This window comes from Diabrotica undecimpunctata, chromosome 6, assembly GCF_040954645.1.
Source record: "Diabrotica undecimpunctata isolate CICGRU chromosome 6, icDiaUnde3, whole genome shotgun sequence".
NCBI classification, from domain to species: Eukaryota; Metazoa; Arthropoda; class Insecta; order Coleoptera; family Chrysomelidae; genus Diabrotica; species Diabrotica undecimpunctata.
The window spans coordinates 88378482-88399977 of NC_092808.1; the positions used below are offsets into that span (position 1 = coordinate 88378482).

The following is a 21496-nucleotide window of genomic DNA, read 5'->3' on the forward strand; positions in this document are numbered from 1 at the left end:
TCAGAACAATCGGGCATACCCAGGGTAATGATTAAATAATTAATCGGCTAATTCGTCAGTCACCCCTTTAATATGATTTTGTCAAATTGGTCCTTTTTAGGACCAACTATTTTAATAACATATGTATATAACTGTTAAGGGTATATCTAGAGATCAAGAAACTTTACTTTACTTAAACTTATCAGACATATGCGCTAAATACGAATCTGACTCATTTCTAGTGCAGGAAACACATATAGGGCCTAACGTAGGGTATTTGGTATAAAGCTTATCGCTGAAAACCACATTATAGATATAGACATGCTATCTCTGTCGGAAAAAAAGCAAAGAATAACTCAAAGTAAGAAAGGACAACACCAGTCAGCTTTCAGAGAACCTTTCAACGATGTTCAGCTTGGATCCACCATCTACATATTTAATGAAAAATAATACAACTACCGACATTGAGGATCTGAGCACTATTACGAAATCTGTAAACAAAAGTGGCTATAGATAGGGAAGATCATGTAGATTACAAATGCTAAATCTTACCCAACACATCAGAGACGGGTACGAAAAATATCGGGTATCAGGGGTGGTATTTTTCAATCTAAATGCCTCTTACAACACCTTAAATTACCAAATATTTCTTGAAAAACTATATGATATCCCCTTAGATAACAAACTCACTTATATTATTTGCGTATGCCTACACAAGAGAATATTTTTTGTATCACTCAATGTTAAGAATAGCAGATGAAAAACGGTCTCGCTTGGGGTAGCATACAAGCACCTACACTGTATAACATTTACCCAAACGATCAACTCATACCGGTAGATAATAGGACTAATATTATAAAGACGATACACCTATTATTGCACAATAAAAATAAACTATGAATCAATTTTCAGCCAAAACCCCTGAAAAACTCATGTGCGCTCCTCAATTTCCCTCAATGTCATGAAATTGTTGAACTGTAGACTTCCTATAAATTTCTTGAAAATAGTTTGTATCCCACGGGATCAGTCACAGATCATTGTTTAAAACTAAAAGGTAAATTGAGGACCAGAAATTATATTCTTCGCAAGCTTGTCAGCTAAAAATGAGGCGTACGTCCTTCCGCCTTTAAAACATAGACGCTTGCACTATATGCTTCTGCTGCCGAATATACCTTGATAGACAAATTAACCATTCTTTTTTTTGTGCACACTACTACCCATTTAAACACAAAAATATCTATTGCAGCACTTAACCATATTTATTTTGAGATAACCTTCTATCGAGATATCATATGAGTATACAAATAAGACCAGAACTAAAGTAATAAAAAAGCTTTATACAAGATATCGCAGAAGAGTAGATGAAATAAAAGTAGTTTTTATTAATCGGGTGCTTACATAAAACGTACAAAGACATACTCACGTAAACAAAATACATTACGAAATTTCTGTAATAAAAAAAACATCGAATTCGGCATTGAACTAATAAAATTATATTAAATAAAAAAACAACATTTCTAAAAATGCAGAAAAAATAAAATTTTCTATGCAAGCGAACATTCCATTAAATAATAAGCCGAAATCCTTTTGTATCTATATACCTGTTTTTTAAAGAACCAGTTACCTTTTAGTACGTAGTTATACCAGGTAATAAGATATCCTCTGTTACACAGTGTAATGAATATGACATTACACTGTCTACAAATAGTAGATAAAAATAAGGAGCCCATATAAACCGTTCAGGGTATATGTTGAAAATATACGGTATAATCGCACAGTTGCCAAACTCTCAGAGCTTACTTAAACCGATAAACGTATGGTTCAAATATACAATGAAAAAGATCTGAACGACCCCTATAATATATACACGTGAACTAAACGATATACATTTATGATACAGGGGTATTTACGGGCTCCAAAAAATTTTTATAAATTATTAAACTCTACATGTTGATGAATCGACTGAACCAATATTACGGAATTGTCAAGTGAGCTCCGTATATCGGTATCCACTTGACCACGGAGCTCAATTGAACCTGAATTTTAACATGGGCGGAGTTCACTTAATGCCGTAGATATATATATATATATATATATATATATATATATATATATATATATATATATGTATTTATATATATATATATATATATATATATATATATATATATATATATATATATATATATTTATACTTTAAATTAAATAAATAAATTATTAATTATGATATTTTATTTATGCCGCAGCTTTATTTATTTGGTGTCGAAGTCGAATATACCTGTAAGATAAAAACGGGTCTTTGGGATTGATTTCACAAATTAAATTTTATTCGCTACCTGCTTAGTGTGGAAATTTCCTACGCCCATTATCTGTTGCCTAAATATTTTAAAATGTATAAATGTATGCCATCAAGCCAAAAATTTGTTAAAATATTAATAAATACATACTTACTATGTTATTGGAATATTCTTTAGAATCATATGTAGAGGTAAATATATCAACAGCCGTTACACATCTTTTTAAAACAGAACTTGCAGAAGATAATACTAAACAATCTAAAAATGTTTCATCGGCATTACCCACTCTCTGCGTAATATCACATTCTGTATCCAATGAATTAGCCTCTCTTAACACTGATCCTATTTCATTTACTGTGTTTAAACTGACATCTTCTGTTTCTTCTAAAAGTCAAAAACATATATAGGGTTATTGATGGTATAAGAAAAATATTTTTAGAAACGCTTGTTTCAAGTAATACGGTATCATTAGATGCGAAAAAACAATGCCCTGAAAAAAGCATAAAATAAAACTATTTTTTTAGAAGCACAGCTTTATCGCGGGTTATGGATGAAATGCATTGATCGGTAAAATGGATTGCGCAGCGGTGTGAAAAATCAAAACAAAAGAACTGCAATGAAACGCAAATCGTGCGACCACACATTAAGTGAAGTAGTAAACGCAGTCCCATGCGTATGTCTTAATAAAATAAAATAAAATAAACTAATCGAATCGAATTGAATGGAATTGAATTAAATTGAATTCGGTTGAATTCAATTAAAATAAATTAAAAATCATCGCCTCGTGCGTAGACGATAAGAAAGCTATGCTTCCCTCCTCGGTCACTCCCGGAGTACCACATGCCGTTTTTAATTTTAAATTTCTAAAATTTTATTAATCATACCACAAAATTAAACTTTATTTTGTAATAAATTAGTCAAATAGGTCAATTTTTTCCTTGTTCGCCTGTATTATTACATAATATACAGTGTAGGTAAAAGTTTATGGTCGGTATGGACCTTACCTAAGATGGAGTGAGAAACACCTGTTTAAAAAGAGACAGATATATTAGGTCCGCCATTTATATCGTTGAAAATGCATTAGTGGAAATAATAAAAGAGGGAAAGTTCAACGTTGCCAAACTTATTGGTTTTATTTGACCTGTTGTCTTTTTAGCATTTGAACAATGTTCTAAGATAATCAAATTTGGGCGAATTGATTTAAATGGCAGCTTATTGTTTTTTTATTGGGAATATGCCACAATCTTCCTTTACAATAAGTTTAATTTAACATTGTGATTTCCACTTCGGAAATCGTTTTATATAAATAAAATTCATAGATGTTTCGTATTTTAAGTACGATTTCCGAATTGGAAATATAAACATCTCAATAAACTTATCTTAAAGTCACGTTGTGCCTTATTCCCAATAAAAATAATAAACTGCATTATGACCCACAATAAAAATGCCTCATACAAAATTATTTGGCAACGTCGCGTCGTCAAAGTAAGAACACTGTAGTAACGAGCAGAACACAGAGGTGGGTCGTTGACGTTTTATCGTTAATGAAACTGAACCGTTTTTCGTAAAGTAACTAAGTAGTTGAAAAACTAGTTAAATTATTCAACTAAGGTTCGTTCGCCCAACAGAAAAGTAGAATATAAACACTAGTAATGCGTGATCAATTCTTTCGCAATTTCTAGAGATACTGAAGAGGTATCTACTGGTTACAAAACATGGACGTATAAATAAAGATGGACTGGGCATGCCCTGTACTCTGTTCACCTAAATTTGAAGTCGAAAAGTTTATAGGCGCGGAGAAAGAGACGAGGTGATAGACTGTGACATTTCCCTTTCAGTCAGCGGCGTACCTTCCAATAATTGAAAGGTATTTGAAACACTTTTTTCATTTGTATAAATAATGACTATTGGTTTAATTGCTTTTATTTTTAGTATCGTAAACATATAAAATATTTCGAATAAGTGAGAAACAACGAACGATGAATAGTTTTAATTTTCAGCGTATAGAAATATATTTATAAAAATTGATTTACACAAAAGAATAGAGATGGAGTAAATAAAATCGCGAAGTACTTTATATAATATTTTATTTAAACTGAAATAATACACAAGCCGAAAAAATTTAAAAAATTCTTCCCCAAACATTAACCTGTTCAAGGTATTGAGTATGTCCTTCTCTTATCCAGTGAGTGATACGTTGAAAAAACATAGTGAATTATGGTGTATAACTCCAGCTTAATTTTTAATTGGCAACATTAATATGTCACGCTAGACATAGCAGTAGACAGAAGAACTCGTTTGTAGAACTAAAACATTGAATTAATAAAAAAAAAGAAAAAATATATGCTATCATAATTATGGAATATACGGGGTGGTCCTTAAGTAATTGTACAAACAGAAACCGTAGATTTTCCACTTTAAAATATTACGATTTAAGCCAACTTGCTTTAATAAAATGTTGATATTAAGAAAGATACAGGGTGTTAAAGTGGAAATTTAAAATTTTATTTTTTGCTATAGCTTGTATATTTGTAAATGCTTTTGGATAAAAATTTACAGTTGAATGCTTTTAAGTAGGATAAATTAAAATTTTATACTTACTTTACTGTAACTAATAGAGGGCGCCACATGTGTGGCATAAATTTGAGCTTAAATTTTTGCTGTTTAAGTTAGCTCTATTTATCTTAAAAAATATCAAAGATACATTATTTTTACAAAGAAAAGATATACTTGTTAGTAAGCTGAAAATTCAACCGTTTTCGAGATAAATGCATTTTATAAGTCAGCTGCACAATAATTCTTAGTTTGATATTTATGCGGTAAAGCACTGAATACCTGTAGATAAGCATAATTCATAGTTTATTCTTATTAAAACAACTCAAAGATAATGTAACATCACAAAATGCTTTGTTATGGGTGGTAAATGTCTTATTGGAGAAAATATATTTCATCTTCTTCTTTAGGTGCCGTATTCAGACGTTGGCCGTCATCATGTTTACAATTTCCCTTTGCTATCGCTTAATAATATATTCATCCATTATACATTATAGCCACCACGTAGCTTTTAGTATTTACGTAGCACCACCACGTAGCATTTAATCCGCTTGATTTTAGTGTATGGGGCGCATTAAAACAACATGTCTATAAGAATGCCATAAACATTCGCAACCAACTATGGGAAGAAATAAATACTGCAGCAGTTTCTTTAAAACCAATGATGCTATTTAATATGAGACAATCTTTTATGGAATATATTCACAAATGAATTAAAGAAAATGGATGACATATCGAGCACTTACTTTGACAAAAAGTTATGTTATTTAGTTTAACTATTTCTTAATTTGGTTTGTAAACAAAATGTTTTGATTATGACTCTAATTTAACATAAAACGTAAAATGTTTGATGTAAAATCCTATTATTCTGTTATTTTGTCAAATCCTATTATTAATTATCCTGCTGATATATTTACTTTATTTAATATTTCGTTAACTATTAACTTTAGTTAAAAGTATTTTATACCAAAATTCAGCAGTATTAATGTTTTTGTCTATTTTTTTTCGATGCCTGGAGTAATTGCCTTAGATCAGAATTATGCAGCTGATTTTTAAAATGTGATTATCTCAGAAACTTTTGAGTTTTAAAGTTATTAACAAGTATACCTTTTTTTTTGTTAAAATAATGTATCTTTAATATTTTGTATCCCAAATACAGGTAACTTAAAGAGCAAAAAAGTTAAGTGCAAATTTATACCACATATGTGGCATAAGTGGCGCCCTCTATCAGTTACATTAAAGTGTGCATCAAATAGAGAGAGAATATCATGGCTGCGGAATTTAAGAACATGGTTTAAGAAAACCTCAACGGAGCTGTTTCGAGCCGCAGCGAGCAAGGTCATGATTGCCAATATGATTTCCAACATCCGAAACGGATAGGAACCAGAAGAAGAAGAAGAAGTGCATCAAATTATAATTTCTCATATTTAAAAGTACCCAGTTGTAAATTTTTATACATAAATGTTTACAAACATGAAAGTTATAGCGAAAAATAAAATTTTAATTTTGCACTTTAACACCCTGTATCTTTCTTAATATCAACATTTTATAAAAGCAACTTGGCTTAAATCGTAATATTTTAAAGTGTAGAATCTACTGTTTCTTTTTGTACAATTACTTAAGGACCACCCTGTATATGAGTATTTATTATACTCTGTATAGTAAATTATATAGAAATTCGTTTACTTACCTTGGTTCTGGTGATTTATGATAAATATTTATTGGAACAGTTCCTTTCCTCAAATTAACCCGTCCACTTGGTTGTGTAATTAGATCATGCTTTCTAACGTGTTCTGAGCAGACCAAGGCAGTTTTGGTTATTTGTTCTTTATCTAAGCCGAACATAGACAACCACATATCCAGCATCTGTTGATTCTTTACTGGGGACCTGCATATAATATTTCATTGAAATTATTATATTTATAGCAATTATAGTGTAGATTAGAAAAAATAAATAAATGTATTTATAATACTATAAAATTTACTTTATTTAACAAAATTAAACTCCAATTCATGTCAAGAATTAAGTAATATCACATCCCTGTACTACGCCCATGGACGTAATTCCAATGTTTATAATACTTGATAATACTTACAAATGAAATGACAGTTCTGGATGTAAATATTCAGTTTTCCTGCATACAAAACAGTTACGCATCATTATTACACTTAACTACTAACTATTCTTCAATTAAAATTTAAAATATATTAACAAATTCACTAAAATGTCACAAAAAGGAAATTATCAACTCAAAGGTAAACAATACAGCGCCATGTTCACTTTCCTCAAATCGCTACGATTGGTTTATATTACCAATGATGCCAAGTTTTACAAAAATTTAAGATTATCAGAATATATTTTCTATTAATAAATTAAATAATTAATGTTTTTCTTTTAATTCCTTGGTTGCGAAATGAGTATATGTAAAAATAGTTTATACTAACTAGATAATACATTTTTATTTATAAATTAAAAATAAATTATACTAAAAATCAAAAATTATTTCGAAGATTGACTTGAAAAAAAAAAAATTTGACAACGTCAAATTAGGGATTTGTGCCTATGACTGTGACGATCTCATGACTTCAAGTAAAGATGTAAACAGCCCGGTCCTTCTTTATTTATACGTCCATGTTACAAAATCACTTATACTGTAACTGATTATATACAAAAGCGTATCATAAGTAACAAGTAGAAACTCACAAGTAACGACAATCTCCACCTCTAAACAAAGACGCTTAATTTGCAGTTTTAACAGATATGGATTCAGTAATCCTTACGAATCACATTTATGTCTGTTGAATTTAATTATATAAATATAATTTTTACTTTTAATAGCTCTATGTATGTGTGTGTTGGTATAATAAATTATAGTGTTGGTTTATAATTATAGTGTTATTTAAATAAACTTAGAACTGTGAAAATTTTTAAGGTGTTTGCTGTTTTCTATCAACTTTAGTAAGTAAATTTAATATTATTTTGACTCTATTATAATAATTACCTATTATGATTATAAAAGGGTTGCAAGTGTGAGTCCATAATTGAACAGATATATTAAAAAGGTCAATACTCACAATCTAATATTTACTTTCAAAGTGTTACAGAAGCGATCGGTTTCGAGGCTTACAATAGTTGCCTCATCCTCAGGCCCAGCAAAGAGTTTGTTTTGTTAAAAAACAATAATATAGATATCGCCAATAAGAAGTTTTTAGCTTACATCCAGGGTTCTGTCAGTATTTATCTTTTCCTTATGACATTATCATTATAGTGAGGTGATATGTTGATCATTATATATGTATGTAAGAACCTGTCACAAAAACAACAAAAAAAAAGGACATCATAGTGCATAATATGTGATTTTCCATCTTCAAACTCTTTGCTATGCCTGACGATGAGGCAAATATTGTAAGCCTCGAAATCGGTGGCTTCTGTAACACCTTGAAAATAAATATTAGATTGTGAGTATTGACATTTTTAATATGTCTGTTCAATTATCTATTATCTATTATTTTATTAGAATATTAACCTGAAAATAATACTTTGCAGGTTTGTATATACAGTCACTAAAACAAATTAATATGGCAGAATCGGATTCTGCCGATGAACTCGTAAACATACCTTTAACTCCCCCCAAAAGAGATCGAAAAAATGCCATTTAAGCGTAGACGTTAAAGAAATAATTGTAAAGGTGTATAAGCACGAGTTAAAAGAAAATCTAGCGTTAATATTGTCCGCTGTTGAGAAAAGAGTAGCTGATAAAGTTGGAGTATCGGATAGTTCTGTGTTTAAAGTTATTAGAGAATAAGAACTACACACACATTAGTTGCACCAAAAAATGTACCACTCATAAAGGTGAAGTATTCGTGGATTAGGCCTACCGGGAAAACCACAAAAAAAAACGCACCAGTATCACTCTACCTCTATGGTGGTGTGGAAATGAGTTCTCTTCTTCTTGATGTGCCTATCCGTGATAAATGTTGGCTATCATCATGGCAATCTTCACCTTATCTCGCACAGCGCGGAAAAGCTGCATATATATTGTGTTGAACCAGGTTCTGAGGTTCTTCAACCAGGATGTTCTTCTTTCCGGACCCCGTTTTCCAAATATTTTTCCTATCAGGATAGCTTGTAGAAGGGCATATCTGGATTCATTTCGCATAATGTGTCCAAAGTACTGTAACTTTCGAGATTTGATGGTGGTCAGTACCTCTCGGTTCTTCTTAATTCTTCTCAGGACCTCCTCATTGGTGACTCGGTCAGTCCACGGGATTTTAAGTATTCTCCGATATAATCACATCTCAAATGCTTCCAATTTTCTGCACATATCTTCGTTCAAGGTCCACGATTCAACACCATAAAAAAGAACAGAGAAGACGTTGCATCGCAGCATTCTTACTTTTATACCAAGAGAGAGGTTGTGGCTCTTGAAGAAGATCCCCATCCGGTTGAAGGTGGATCTAGCTTTTGAGGTGGAAATGAGTAGCAATGATAAATAAAAAAAAAACTAAATTATTCGAAATTACATAAACAAAATGGAATATTTTAAAAATGAAAAACTGTAACCCATTTTACTCATTGTACCTATGTAGTTTTCCAGTAATTAGTTTGCGTAATTCGATATTACTTTTATGTAATAGTAAAAAGTTGTTTTTTCATCATTTGCAAAGAAAACCTTTCGTTTTTACATCCGCAAAGTATATTCGTTTGTGCGTTGACGCCTATGCAATACTTCAGGATGATCTATCGATGGATTCATATATAGTTTTGTCTCCTGAATCAAAATCTGAAAACGGCATTTTGATATCTCGAATCATCTTCGACATAACCGGCATCAAAATCAAAAATAGTGACGTCACAATACTTAGAAATATACATTCGCTTCTGCTGAGACAAATAAATGTTAAATCGAAATCGAATCGTCGACTAAATAAATTTTATTTATTAATGTTAATGTAATGTTAAATGTATAAGTCTATCTACCCAATAATATATGTATAAGTATTTTCCCTAACATTTACCCAAGAAGAGGTCTCTTTTTATATCATTAATGATAATATTATTAGTTATTTCCAAATATTGGTCTTAAAGCGTAAAATGTATAAAAACAACTTTCTATTTTTTGCCTTCTGATTAATACCACAATTAGCTAACGATGTGTGAATGACAGTTTTAAAACACTAATATTTAAGTGTACTTCTTTGGAAGATTAATCATTGAGTAATCATAAAAATTATAAATTAATTCATTTCAAATTCAGATGTTATAGACTGCCAGAATCTTAATACAACCCTGTACGATTATATAAACATCAGGTTTCATGTGTTCTGTGCATGTATTTGTTGACACCTACTTTTCTGTTAAATGAATTTAGTATAGTTAATAGTTAATTGTTTAACAGTAGTTTCAAATAAGTATGTTTTCTGAAGTATGTTTTCTTTTTAAATGGTTTTCAAATTTGCCGTAGTTGATTTATAACTAAGTTTTGCAAATATTGTATACAGCCTTCTCACTGTCAATGTCTTTCTCAAAGTGATGTCATAAAATACTAACAATTTTACGCGCAGACATGTTAAACACACAAACAGTTAATAAAGTAAATATTCAGTACTCAGAATAAATTCACATTTACGTTAAACAAAACACAAACTCCAAATAAAAATGATGCTTGCTGAATAATACAAAACATGAATCGGGGACTCCCATGTGTTAATATTTCAAATTAAAAATAATCGATCATTGCAATATTGAGAAAGTCGTAGTCGAGCATAAAAGCTGCATCTTCTACAAATGTGCATTTTTTGAAAATAAAATTATTACTCTTATACTAGGTAAATAATTTTAACTAAGAAAAAGAATATTTACAATAAATAAATCCTTTCACGAACTATCAATAAAGATTTGAAATTGAAAATGCAGATCAATCAAAAATCATTCAGCATCAATCAGAATACCTACATAGTTATTTTATTTTCAACGTCAACAGATCGCCCGACTGTCCACCGTCCCGAAAGAGTGGGGATGTTATTTTTAGTTTTTTAGTAGTCTCTCAGATCAACTAATTGTCCTCGTCGATGTGAAGTGTTCGTTGTTCCTCTGTTTACGTCTACACAAAACGTAGTTTTTTTGAATCAACCATAAACCAGAGGGTTCCCAGTGAGAAACCGTAGATTCGTTAACGACAAATAAACGGTTGAATAAAATAGTACGTTGATTCAAGGCTCATCTCTACCAGAACAGAACTAGTTTGTTATGCCATGCGCATTGCATGGTGTGAAAATAAAAATTAGTCATATAAAAATGAAATAAAATAAAAAATAATTCTAAACAATTAGTGCCACCTCTAGACTTCCCCTAATATACTCATTCCTAATCATCTTTTTTGTAACTACACTCAACAATCTAAGCATTCTTATTTCCGCCACATTCATTCGTTGTTCCTTTTTCTTTTTAACTGCCCAACATTCAGTTCCGTATATCATAGCTGGTCTTATGGTTGTTTTATAGAATTTTCCTTCAATTTTATTGGAATTTTTCTGTCATACAACACACCACTCGCTTCCTTCTACTTCATATATCCAACCCCAATTCTAGTGCATGCGTTAATCCCAATTCCCCCATTAATCTGTAACACCGATCCTAGGTTCTTAAAACTATTACTTTTCACAATCATTTTACCATCCAAATATATTTGTACTAACTCCATATTTAAATGAACATTCCAAATACTCTGTTTTTGTCCTACTAAATTTTAAAACTTTTTCCTCAAGAGCTTGTCTCCACTGTTCCAGTTTTTGTTCTAGGTCGCTTTCACTATTTCCTACTATCACTACATCATCAGCATACATTAAGCACCACGGAATATTACCCTGTCGTTTCACTGTTATTTGATTAAGAGCTAATGAGAATAAATAAGGACTAAGCACTGAGCCTTAGTGCAATCCTACTTTCACATAGAATTTATCAGTTTCTCCCATAACTGTTCTAACACTAGTTGTTACTCCCTTAAACATGTCTCTCACAATCTTTACATATTCACCATAACGATGATGATGATTAGGAACCAGATATCGTAAAATATATACGAAGATAGGAAGTCTGAAGTGGATGGGGCATGTCATGCGGACGAAACAAAATGACCCAGCTAGAAAACGCTCCTTGATAGACCCATTGGTCAGAGAAGAGGAGGAAAACCCAGAACAAGGTTCCTTGATAACATCGATGAAAACATGAGAAATATGGGAATATGTGCTTGGTGGGGGAAGGCGATGGATATGGACGACTAAAGAGAAATTCTTGAGGAGGCTAGGACCCACGCAGGGATGCCAGAATGATGAATGATGATAAGAGAAAGAAATACGACAGGTAGAAAAGCCATTACAATGTTAAACAGTATTTTATGGGAACAATCAATTGGCAAAGAAAATAAAAAGAGGATATATATGATACTATAGTGAACAGGATCACTCTAAGCAGCTGTGAGGTATGACCACTGAAAGAAAGACCGTTGGCGACGCTGAGAGCAACGAAAATGGATTTTTGAAGAGCGGCAAGAAGGTTAAGAAGAGAAAGGGTTAACAACGAAGGCATTAGAGAATAAGTGGGAATCAAACGAACAAACACAGATGACTTATCAGATCAACAGAACAACTTATCTGGTTCCGACATACACAAAGAATGGATGAACAACGAATAACAAAGGAAATACTAAAACGACAACCAGAAGGCAAGAAAAAACGAGGTAGACCGAGAACAAGTTGGAGAGAAGCAGTAGACGAAGACCTGAGATAAAGAAGCAGAAGAGGACCTATTAAAGAGACCGTTACAAAGCGACATGTAGTAGTAGTAGAAGCATCGCAGGTCATGCAAGCCTTAGTGTTTGATGTGTAATCTGTTAACAAATTACCGCCATTTTTAAAACATTGTAGTCTTTTATATTTTCCAATGATGGGTGGCTTAAGTTTGTATGTCCCAGTACAGTTTGTTCCTAGCACCACTGTTAAATGAATCTTGCTGTTTTTCCCACCATGACATTTTTATTATCGACACTTTTACAACATATTTTTCGGAAAATAATTTCGTTTCTTTTTTTAATTTTGAAGCCACCCATTGCTAGCACGTCGCAATGCCCTCTCATTTCCCAATTCTACCAAGAACTGATGAGCCTTTTCCGGAAGAAAATGGCTTCCGATTGCGATATTTTTGTCCCGTCACTGTTTTAACCAGTTCAAAACTCATTCCCCTATGTCCGTGAATTCACATAATTTTAATCTTTGACTGCTTGCAGGCAACCCACTTTCTTTCGAAAATTTATCTTTAAACTTTAAAATTGTCGCCAACATACTTGTGGGATTCCAGACTTGTTAGCAATCTCGAAAAAAACATTGTTACGAGATCCACAGCTAAAGAAACCAGACGGAACTTACGACGACGAACAATGCAACGAAATAAGGACAAAGATTTAAAAATATACACTTGGAACGTGCGTAAACTTTATGAACCTGGAAATCTTAAAAAGTTAATAGACATACTAACTCAATATAAAACACGCTTTACTGCTGTGCAAGAAGTAAGATGGACTGGCCAAGGATTTATCCAAAAGAGACAATGCGATATCCATAACAGCTGTCACAAGACCAATCATGAATTCGGGACCACATTCATTGTTATCAAAAAAGCAAAACATCTCATCATGGACTTCAAACCAATAAGCCCACGAATATGTTGGTACGATAAATAATGACTCATAATATCTAAACTGTAAATATCCTTTCTCATTCAAGTATTTTCCAGATCATATACCTGCCGGCAGAAATTTCTAGTAAGAAGATCCACGGGCCCCCTACGCTAAAAGACATGTTTGGCTCCACGACGATCGAGTAAGTTCTGGAAGGTCAACGCCGCTTCGAGAATAACGCTTGTTTGGTATAAATATAGAGGAACCTTTTATTTAAGTTACAGTTAGTTCTAGTTTTGAAGTCGAGTTTTTAGTTCGAATATAAATGTAAAAAAAATAAATTAGTAAATATTGTATATATAAATTAAATAAAGACTTTAAATAAACTAAGTGTTAGAATATTTTATAATAAATAAAGTAAATAAATTAGACTAATTAAACTCAGTACAATGTTATCTACGAGTAAGGGGAAAGTTGTTTAACATCAGTTTAATAAACGTATACGCCCCAACCGAAGACAAAGAAGAGGATGTCAAAGATTAATTCTATTACGAAGTAGGGACCATCTACGGCAAATGCCCTAGAAACGACATCAAAATCATAATTGGAGATATTAATGCAAAAATGGGGAAAGGAAATAGTCCATCCATACATCGAAAAATGCAGTGCTTATGATGTCACCAACGACAATGGAAATATAATAATAGGATTTGCAGCTTCCAAGGGCATGGTCGTTGGAAGTACCTACTTTCCCCACAAGAATATCCATAAAGTAACATGGACTTCGCCTGATGCAACAACAAAAAATCAAATAGACTACATCCTAAAAGAACTTCTTTAATCTAATGGATGCACGTACTTATCGTGGGGCTGATATACATTCAGACCACTTCTGGGTAGAAGCAAAAATAAGAGCAAGAATTTCAAATGCAAAAAAAGAAAAGGGAAAGAAAGGCACTCTTGAAACGGCCCCACTAAAAAGGTATTAAAATTACCTTCAAAATTAAAACAACAGATGAGAGTATAACAGCTAGCGAGCAATGGGATATCTGTAGAAGAACAATTAAGAAAGCGGCAGATGACGTCCTAGGGCCAGAAGAACCCACTACACGCAACAAATGGTTCGATGATGAATTTGAAGATATCACTAAAACAAAAAAATATGCATATAAACCTATGCAACAAAGAAGAACGCGGGATAAGGAGCAAACATACAAAGAACTCAGGAAGGAGTAAAAACGCGTACATCAAAGAAAAAGCGCACCTTGGAAAACCAGATTATGCAAGAGCTTCAATTACTAAAGGGAAAAAGTGAAACTAGAAAATTCTGTAACATTCTAAATAAGACAAGAAAAGAATTCCAATCACGGCTGACGATATGTAGGGACAAAAATGGACATATAGTTAGTACCAGTGACGCAGTATAAAGCAGATGGGTTGAGCACTTAAAATAACTACTTGTTACTGAAGTGGAAAATGATGCGTCACCCTCAAAACCAAAAAATATCACCCACACAGAACTTCCTTCAATATTGGAAGTGAGAGATGCAAATCGTCTGCTCGCCTTCAAGTAAGACACAGAATAATGGGCACAATATGTGGGAATGGTATTTGGAGAATGTGATATAATTTCGAATTGTACGAGGAGTATAAGCAAGTATAGATGTAATATTGTTCATATAAATATGTAGGCTTAGATGGGCTGGATGTGTCAAGAGCAAATGAAAATTACCCACCCAGACAAACTCTATTTATTAGCAGCACCAGTAAGAAATAGGAGTAGAGGAAGACCCAGACTGAGGGATGGTGAAGACAGGGATGTGAGGTTGTTCAGCATAGCAAACTGGCAACAGTTGGCGATGAACAAAAATGACTGAGGAAATAGACTGGGGAAGGTCGAGGCTCAACTAGGGCTGAAGCACCACTAATGATGATGATAGGAATGGAATTCTATCTAAGTAATCTTCGAAATTTTTTTGAAATATATAAACAGCAAATGAAAAACTTACAATCTGCCATTTAGTATGTTCTATTGTAAGAGTACAGGTGATAATGGTCAAGACATAGTTAATTTATTTGGTAATTTTTTCTCAACTAAATATTCCAATTCTAAAACTAATCAGATACCAATTTTTAACTATCAGCAGAGTGTCAATGTGAATAATTATAATATCTCTGACATAATTGATAGTATTTTAAAGATGCCTTGCAAATTATTGCTTGAAACAGAATGTTTGCCAGCTTACTCAAGCATTGCATTTTTACTCTTGATTATTTAACAACAATTTTCAAAACCTATTTGAGTGTCTTATAAATAATTTTTTAACATGGGATTGTAAAGATGTAATTGATGTTCAACAACATGGCTTTTCTAAAGGTAAGTCTACATGCACAAACTTAATATTGTATACTAATTTTATTGCTAATTCAGTTAAGCACAAGGGACAGGTTGAAACTATCTTCACAGACTTCTCTAAAGCCTTCGATAGATTTAACCATGATCTGCTTATTGCTAAATTACAAGGCTATGGATTTGGAGGAAAAATACTTGAGTAAATAAGTAGTTATGTGTCTGGTAATTGTCAATATGTAAAATATGGAAATTCTTTATCTCAGCCAGTATTGTGACTGCAGGAGTTACTAAGGGGTCTCATTTGGACCTCTCTTATTTCATATATTTGTTAATCATATATCACCAGTCATTAAAAGTACAGCTCACTGATCTTAACATGGGCGATAATACACCCCTCTCTCAAGTTGTGTGTTCACTAGAATGCTTGTAAATTTGATGCAGAAAAGATTAGCCCCACCTGCCACATTACAATCGAGAACTGTAGTAACTTTCTAATTTTTGCTGACAACCTTAAAATATTTCGAATATTTAATATCCTAGTTGATGCCTCTTTGTTACAAATGATCTTAAAAGCTAGTTGGTGTGAAGTAAATATACTATACTTAGATATAAAAAAATGTTTTAAATTTACTTGTGTTAGATCAAGGGAGTTAAAAAATATTATGATATTTTAATATATTATTATTATATTATAATATTGTTATTGTAAAAATATCAAAGATTTGGGTATAAGATTTGATTCTAAATTAACTTTTAAATATCATACTAATGAAACTTGTTGATGTTGGGATTTATTCTTAAAAATTGTAATCAGTTTTCATTACAAACTTTAAAAATGTTATACTTTAGTTTAATCAGTTTTGGAGTATGGTCCTATCATTTGGTCTCCTTTACATAATAGTGATATCTACAGAATCAAGAAAGTTCAAAATACATTTTTGTGGGTGGGAATGTGCTTACAAGATTGGTTTCATTAGACAGCAATACATATATGATAATATATGATCAATACATATCTCATTACTACATCATAGAAGGTTTGAAGCAGATTTATGTTTCCTTCATAAGATTATAAATGGATATGTTAAAGATCCGGTGTGTAAAGGGGGTAGTGAGGCGCAATATATGATGCCGTATCCTGTTGGCAGGTGGGGTGAGAAGGTGGGGTCAGGGCTGACGAAGAAGGGAGTCTTGGTCCTCCGACGAATAGGGGGTTGGGCTGAAGGTTAACTACCTTCTCCTAGAAAAACTATGAGTTATGAACGTTCAAGGAAGAAAAGCCGGACTTATCAAACGACGACGACTGTGCGAAAAAAAGGATCACGATTTGAGGGTTGCGACATGGAATATTCGAACCTTATATAGATTGGGAGCTCTCCAAAATTTCCTAAATGAACTAGACAGATACAAAATAGACATAACTGCCACACAAGAAATGAGGTGGGTTGGAAACAATGTAATGGAAAAAAGAAGCCATACGATTTTCTACAGCTGCGATCCTAAAAATCACGTCTTGGGCATAGAATTCATAGTAAACAAGAGAGTAAAGCATACTATAAGAGATTTCAGAGCTATTAGTCCAAGAATGTGCATTTTAAGAGTTAAAGGTCGTTTCTTTAACTACAGTCTAATTAATGCGCATGCCCCGACAGAAGAAAAAGAAGAGGAAATTAAAGAAGAGTTTTATGACGAATTAGAGTCTGCATATCAGTTAAGCCCAAAAAATGATATAAAAATAATCTATGGAGACCTAAACGAAAAAGTTGGAAAAGAACAGCAATTCCAACCCACAATAGGTAGGCACAGTCTCCATGAGCAATCAAATGACAATGGCAATAGGTTAATAAACCTAGCAAGATCACTTAACATGGTGATTGTCAGCATGTACTTCGCTCGCAAAGATATACACAAAGGTACCTGGAAATCCCTGGATGGACTTACAGTAAATATGATAGATCATGTCATTGTAGACTCGAGACACCAATCGAATATAATAAACATCCGCACCAGAAGAGAGGCAAATGTGGATTCTGATCACTACCTGGTTGAAAGTAGGGTAAGAGCTGGAATTTCAAACATCAAAAAGGAAAGAGGCTCTAAACATGAACGATACAAGGTAGAAGGACTCAAAGAAACAAACAAAAATAAAGAGTATAAAGAAAAGATAAACAACAAACTAGAAAACAGAATAACACATGAAAACCTAAATAAGGAGTGGGAAGAATGCAGAGACATCATAAAAGAGGCAGCTAAAGAAGTACTAGGCATAGAAGGTAGAGAAAGAAGAACAAGAACGAATGACTGGTTTACGAATAATGTCAGATCATAACAGACAAAAAGAACAGAACATATTTACTGATGCAACAGGGGCACAGAACCCGGTAAGCAGAGGAAGAATATAAACGACTACACAAAGAAAAAAAGAAAACTCACTGAAGAAAAAAGAGAGAATATATGAACAAAGAACTTCAAGAACTAAGTAAATCAACAGAGCCAAGAAAATTTTATCAGAGACTGAACAAAAGCAGAAAAGACTCCAAACCGAGCACAACAATGTGTAGAGATAAGGAAGGTAATATATTGACAAAACAGCAGGAGATACTTAGTAGATGGACAGAACATTTTACGGAAAAGTTTGAAGGAGATTGGAGAAGACGAACCCTGACATACCATTAGACCAAGCAGACAACAGAGAAAAGACTCCACCAACAATAGCTGAGATTAGAGGAGCAGTAGACAAATTAAAGAACAATAAAGCACCAGGATCGGATCAAATAGCATCGGAGTTACTGAAGGAAGGATACGCACTACAAAAAACAATACATGAATTGATAACAAAGATATGGTCAAATAAATAGCTACCAGCGGAGTGGAATAACGGTATTATTGTACCATTACATAAAAAAGGAAATCAGTTAGAATGTGGAAACTACCGTGGAATCACGCTGCTGAATGCAGCATACAAAATACTGTCCAACGTCATTTATGAAAGACCACAAGCGGAAAAAATAGTTGGCAAATACCAAAGTGCTTTCTGTAGACAGAAGTCAACAATAGACCAGATATTTGTTCTGCGACTCTTCTTCTTCAGATGCAAATCCACTAATGGTAATGCTTGGTTTTGTCAGTACATTCTTTGAGAATAAGTCCAAATGAGTAATGAGTACTTTACTCAAAATCAACATAAAAGTGGAGTACGCTGGTTTTGGCAGTAAGACAATGATGTATTTCAGTTTAAATGTTCAAAATTCCTACTAGTGTATATATTTTGAAGTTCAAATGCTGAGAAGAAGAAATTTGTATATTTAAATAAAAAGATTAAAAATTGCTGAATAAAACGAACTGCTGTGAGTATTTTGTTTCTCCTAAAATGACCTCTACAAGATTCTTTAAACTTCAAATTCAAAATTCTTAATACTTTCTTCTGCACTGAAAATACCTATTCCATAAAACTATTTTGCCCTCATAAAAAATAATTCCACATGTAATAAAAAATAATTTCTTAAAAAAAATTATTATAATACAGATTAATTATAATTATGCTTGGATTAGAATCAGAAGTTTGTCAATAAATTATGTACATATTAGGAAGCTCCAAGATGCCATCAAGTATGTATCAAGTATATGAGATATCTACTATATGAGATAAAGAGATAAATTATGAAGATCAACCAAACTTCCTGGGAACAATATGACTGCATGAGTTCCTCTACTCACTGGAGAACTACCATAAAAGATAAGAAATGGTGCAAAGCTTTATTAGTCTTAGTGACTTCTTTCCTAAAAGTAGTAGAAGTACCAATAAATATTAAGAATAAAAATTAGAAATCAACCTTAAACAAATTATTAATAATTGCATACCTATTTCAACATATTTTGTGAATACATTTTGGAGTTACATGTTACATTTTAAAGCAAGGTAGAATATAACATGTTTGCAAATAACATGTCAACGATAATACTAAATATGTAGTAACTAAACTTACCTATTCCTTCTATTTTATTTAAAAGTTCTCTGTAAATAATTTTCCTCTCTCGTGAATTCCTTCTCATTGTGCAACGATTCTCTTGATTTTCGCTAGAAAATTGTTCCATTTCAGATAAGATAAATGAAGGTTATCGGTTATCTAATTTCCCGGAAATAATGAATAGTTCAATAGTAGGTGATTTGTGGTTTAATAGTCAGTAGAATACAACGAATAGATCAGATCCAGATGTATGATGTATTTTTTGCAAAACAAAATTGTCAAAACATAAACATACAACAAAACAAACTTGTGTTATTGCGGTAATGCGGTGTTGCCGCTATTTTAGAAGTCATTTCTTCTCTTCATTGAACCTAAATAGTTGTAAGGTATCCGGACAGGATATAGTTCAACCGAGATTTTAAGTTGCCAGGGGTAATTTAATTATTCATTTCACACAATTAATAACCAACGGTTGTTTATTCCGTGGTCATAATAAATAACACTGACAATTGTTTCTCTATATTGAATCTTTTACAGTTTATTATTATAGAGTTGGTCATCATCCAATATATGCTGCGGTGAAGATAGCTACAATACAAAGAACGTCCACAGAACGAAATATTTGCATTTCAGTGTTGTCATGTCCTTATAATGTATAGTTGTATGCATGATACTATGACTAACAAGATAGGGATCTTCATATCTTCCCTAGCCCAAAATCGGTCGTGTTCGCGCATGCCGTCATTGGAGAGTAGAATTTGAATTCTTGTTAAAGTTAAATGGGATTTTTATGCATTCTGTGATGAAATTATTCAATTAGCAAAATAATAATATTAAATAAAGGTTTAATAATTACAATAATCGTACACAAAAGGATATCTCCAAACTATTTATTAAAGATTATTTATTGACACATACAAAAAACTGACATTACGAACGGGCAACTCTCCAATTACGTCACGACTTATGCGCAATATCTTATCTTCTTAATCATAGTATCATGGTTGTATGTATAGATATTATCAAAGAATATAGACGATGAATATAAGCGTCTATATTCTTTGATAATATGTTTGCTTCAAATTTGCAGTGAAAAAGTACATCCATCTTATCTTTCTTCTATATCTATCTATATAAAATACTCCAGTCGTCAGAGACGAAAATTCCACTGAACCTCTAAAAATCATACCAACAAGCTGAATTTTGCTGAGAATATCAATTTAGGGATCCCAAAACAGATGCAAAAAACTTAAATTCTGCTACACCCCGGCTTCCCCCCAAAAAACCACCTACGTATTGGGAGAAACAGAAAAAAATCGATTTACCAAGAATCTTTACGTCGTAGAAAAAAATGTTTCAAATAAAAAATAGAGGAGACATAATTCTGAATAAAAATGTTTATAAGTCCTTTTTCTGTAGAATTAACCGTTCTCTCAGAAACAACACTTAAAGCGACCATCGGTTTTGAATGCCAGTTACGCAAGTAAAATCAATATTCAATAAAATTGCATCAACTCGACGGTAAAAATCCTATATCTTTTGATCAGAGGCCACTATCGAGAAAAATCAAAATGCGTTTGAAGATGAAGAGTAGCTTTTGTACGCAATTTTTGTATTTTGCCGCAAATAAAGTCAGTTTTTAAAAAGGTGTTAAATAAATAAACGTTGATC

General features: G+C 32.4%; 2 protein-coding genes across 2 annotated transcripts in view; both read right to left on the reverse strand.

Moving 5' to 3' along the window:
* Nucleotides 1-20151, reverse strand: part of Nse4 (SMC5-SMC6 complex kleisin component Non-SMC element 1) — a 58591-nt gene extending 38440 nt beyond the window's left edge. Inside the window, exons 1-2 of the mRNA XM_072534847.1 lie at nucleotides 19844-20151; nucleotides 2431-2660 (exon numbers count right to left, since the gene is read on the reverse strand). Coding sequence (XP_072390948.1) covers nucleotides 2431-2660; nucleotides 19844-19952 — 339 coding nt within the window. The 5' untranslated portion in view covers nucleotides 19953-20151. The remainder of the gene's footprint in view (nucleotides 1-2430; nucleotides 2661-19843) is intronic.
* On the reverse strand, nucleotides 4236-7194 carry LOC140442713 (uncharacterized). Its single transcript, XM_072533699.1, has 3 exons — nucleotides 6926-7194; nucleotides 6520-6717; nucleotides 4236-4582 (listed from the first exon to the last, which is right to left on the reverse strand). Exons 1-3 carry the CDS (start codon nucleotides 6988-6990, stop codon nucleotides 4540-4542), a joined length of 306 nt encoding a protein of 101 aa, XP_072389800.1. The 5' UTR covers nucleotides 6991-7194; the 3' UTR covers nucleotides 4236-4539.
* Nucleotides 20152-21496: the final 1345 nt, after the last annotated feature.

What these genes read in the sequence shown, in the direction of transcription:
- LOC140442713 (XM_072533699.1), bottom strand. Translation starts at nt 6,990, where the DNA reads ATGATGCGTAACTGTTTTGTATGCAGGAAAACTGAATATTTACATCCA. An exon ending in CCAGAACTGTCATTTCATTT is followed by an intron (nt 6,718 to 6,925) that starts GTAAGTATTATC and finishes TATTATATGCAG; the next exon opens with GTCCCCAGTAAAGAATCAAC. An exon ending in CATAAATCACCAGAACCAAG is followed by an intron (nt 4,583 to 6,519) that starts GTAAGTAAACGA and finishes TCAATGTTTTAG; the next exon opens with TTCTACAAACGAGTTCTTCT.